At 39.4% G+C, this 3,743-nt stretch overlaps 1 protein-coding gene across 1 annotated transcript; it reads left to right on the forward strand.

Moving 5' to 3' along the window:
- LOC308388225 (otoraplin-like) lies at window positions 1–882 on the forward strand (the record flags this gene model as incomplete). The annotated part of the gene is made up of 4 exons (XM_080868803.1): window positions 1–115; window positions 238–377; window positions 640–750; window positions 859–882. The coding sequence occupies 4 exons, from the start codon at window positions 1–3 to the stop codon at window positions 880–882; spliced, it is 390 nt and encodes a 129-aa protein (XP_080724929.1).
- Between the last annotated feature and the right edge of the window lie 2,861 nt (window positions 883–3,743).

A 3,743-nucleotide genomic window follows, 5' to 3' on the forward strand; every position in this document is an offset into this window, starting at 1 on the left:
ATGGGTTATCCACTGGTGATTCTGTTGTGTGTGGGACTGCTCCACCAGACCACGAGGGCTGTCCATATGGATAAACTAGCAGACCAGAAGATTTGCGGAGATGCAGAGTGCTCATGTAAGTCTGAGCATTAAAAACAGAAGCATAGCAGAGCATGCAGGATGCAGCACGTTTCAAAATCAACAGTAGATGCTTATGTTTCGCATTCTTCTTTTGTATTTTTTCCTGTGCTGTATTAGATGTTCTCTCCATGGCCACAGTCTTGGATTACTTCATATCTCCTGACTGCCGATTTCTCAACCTCAGAAAGGGTCAGGTGGTTTATGTGTACTCCAAACTCATTGCAGCAGAGGGCGCTGGAGTCTTCTGGTCTGGAAGCGTATGTGCAGATTTTGTACACTGTTTAATGGCACTGTACACTTGAGTTGTGAAAGACAGAAGATGTGCAACAGCTGTGGTAAACAAACACAAACCTTCTGGCTTTTCTGACAAGAAAAGACATTTGGTTGCATATCAGAGTCCACCGTATCTGAAACGAGCAGGCTTTTCATTATGTCAAGTTTTGTAAGAAAGGTTATGCATAATACATATAGAGTGTGGTGCATGCTAATTTGCTGGAGTTATATTATTTTTGCTGGCAGATTTACAGTGAGCGGTACGTGGACCAGATGGGCATCATTGGATACTTCCCTGCAACTGTGGTGAAGGAGACACAGAGGTTTACAGAAAACACAGTTAAGATCCAAACAACTGTTAGTACATTGAATTCTTTTATGCAACATTTTTTTTAAATGAATGAATACTTTTTTTTCCCCATTCCATGTTAGGAAGTAGAACCTGATGTTTTGCTTGTCTTTCAGGACATGGACTTCTACTGCGATTAAGGGGCTGAAACCTCTTCCTTGTCAACTCTTTCTGTTAGTAACTCTGGCATTTATAAAGGACAAAGTATGCAGACATTAACTCAATGAGTCTTTTTGTCTATATTATTCCAACATTTTGATTATATAAATATATAAAAGTTAAAGAAATGAATTTTCCAGACACCTTTTTTATGATTTTTCTTGACTAGTAATTGCAATTATATTGTACTTGTCTTTGTTACACATCTAGAAACTGGCTTGAAGCTGCTTATGCTGAGAAATAGCTGCTGTGAAAATGATTAAATTCGTTTTCTAAAGCTTACAGTCTTTTTTTTTATTGGAGTCAAGGTTTCTTGGTAGTGTTATCAGAGACATCTTATAAAATCCTGACTTTTCATTCATTCTACTATGTTCTACTCCACTATGTTCTCAAAAGAAATGTCATCTAATAGAATTAATTTTTAAAAAAGTAATTTAAAAAAAAGTATCATGACTGGTGTGAAGAGCTCAGGACAGAAGGCCTAAATTCAGATTCTATTTTACATTTTTATTCATCCTATAGAGAAAAAATGTAAGTATCCAAAGATGTTATATGTGACAAAAATACATAAAACACTATTTAAAGTATTTTTGTTGTTGTTGTTTTTATCAGGGTATTCTTATTTTACCAGCATTTGAGACAACATGACAGCATGTTTTGATGGAGCAGCAGAAACACAGTGGTAATTTTCAAATAAATGAATGCATTTTCTAAAAATGCACCTGCTTTACTAAAAGCTCTGTTAGATGTTTCATGGTGATTTGGAAAAATACCCAGGTCAGACATCCTTAAAAGCTCACAAAGGCTGCTTATTGCCCTTTCACATTTTATGACTGTTATCGCTTTTCCAAAAAAAAAAGAAAAAAAGAATAGTGCCACGTTTTTTTTATACAAAATAAAAATGCTAAAATGCCCAAATGTTACGATGTATGAAATGAGTGCACGTTGTCTTCCAGTCTGTCTCTCTGCCTGCACTCACCCACCCTCCCACACGCCCACGCAGTTTCTAAAGATCTGTCATGATTAAACATGGCCTGGCATATTGTCGCTGTTAAGACTCTTTCCAAAGGATGATTTAAATCTCCTTTTGATTGGTTTTGAATCATCAGTCTTTTTTTTTTATTTCTGCGTCACAGTACCCACCCAGATAAAGTGCTGAATATAACATCTCAATCAAATCTTTCTTTGACGTTTCCAACTGTGGATTATCAAAGTTAGACATTTCATTTTGATAAAGGAAGACTCTATGATTTAGTTCATGCATTTCAGAGCTGCCATTTAGTGTCTCTGCCATCTCAAGAAGTCTCTCACATCACTACTGAATGCACAGATTTTTTTGATACTACTGCAAAATTGTGCATTTTCATCTTGTTTATTTCTGTTTGACTGGAGGCATTCTTTAGTAAGCTTTACAAGTTTAGGAAATAGGGCTGTCACATACATAATCGATTTAACCCATCACCTGCTCAGCCCAGATCAATATTAACCTGCTTTATATGTGCCACCAGTGAATGTCACTCAGAAAAAAACATGCCTGGGGCAAGGGTCTGATAGAGCAAGAGAAGAGAAGAGAAGAGAAGAGAAGAGAAGAGAAGAGAAGAGAAGAGAAGAGAAGAGAAGAGAAGAGAAGAGAAGAGAAGAGAAGAGAAGAGAAGAGTGAAACATTTCCTGAAGGAAAACAACATCTGTTTTAATACGTGTTCATATTTGAATGAAATTCTAATCATTGCACAGCATCCACAGAGGAAGTGGATGATGAATGTGAATGTGATTGTTATTAACAATTGACCTAAAGAGGAGAAAAACTCTGCCTTTTTTCAGCTGATTGCCAATTGAAGTTGCGAGAGTATTTGTGTAAGCCTATGCAAAACCACAAAATTCACAAATCACGGCAAGTTCAGTCAGTCTTCTGTCAGACAGCTGTAGCTTTAGGGTGTCACCATGGTGACAGGCAGTGAAACTGTGACACAAGAGATTGATGTATGTGCATGTTTGTGTGTTTCTTCTGTGTGAGCTAAAGGAGCAGCTGGCAAACGCAAGAAACACTTTTTTCCTCCTTCCACCTTGTATCCCACCCACACCTCTGCGGTCAGCGGCATAGTGCCCCGTGGAGTTTGGAAATCAACAACCTCGGGGCTGGCTGCCAGCGAAGTGTGACATTTAAGACGTGATATGCATCTTCCTTTAGAATTTTCCAAAGTTGCCATGGCCAAAAAATGCTTTGCTTGCCTATGTGATCCAATTGGTGGCGATACATTTAAAAAACAAAAACAAAGAAATAATAAGAAAGAAAGAAAAAGATAAAAATAGTATATACCGTTCCACGCCTTTGAAACAGGAGTCGTGAGTTCGACTCCCAACCAGGGCGTTTGTATCCAGTAAGGGTCCCCGAGCTAGACCCCCCATGCTAACCAAGCCTACCTCGGATATGAGCTAAGTGGAAGGAAGGATGCTGGGGGGCTAGTGAGTATCAGTACCACGGACCAGGAGGAGACAATGAACATCCACAAGTACATCAAGAAGATGGCCGCAACCAAGTACAAGCTCCATAGAGGCAGGGGTGTACCACACCAGGCAAGATCCCAGGTGCATGCTGTGTAAAGATGCCGCTGAGACAATTCAGCACATTGCAGCACATAAGTGCATGATGCTCGCAGGCAGGGCATAGATGGAACGTCATAACCAAATTGCCAGCAGAATATCTGTGCCAAGTATGGCCTGGAAGTCCCGAGGTCAAAATGGGAGACATCCGATGGTCGAGAATGACCGAGCTAAGATCCTGGGACTTCCAGATACAGACGGCTAACCAACCGGAAATAGTAGTAGTGGAAAAGCAAAGGAA

The sequence above is a fragment of the Rhamphochromis sp. 'chilingali' genome (genome assembly GCF_963969265.1).
Source record: "Rhamphochromis sp. 'chilingali' genome assembly, chromosome: 20".
NCBI lineage: Eukaryota > Metazoa > Chordata > Actinopteri > Cichliformes > Cichlidae > Rhamphochromis > Rhamphochromis sp. 'chilingali'.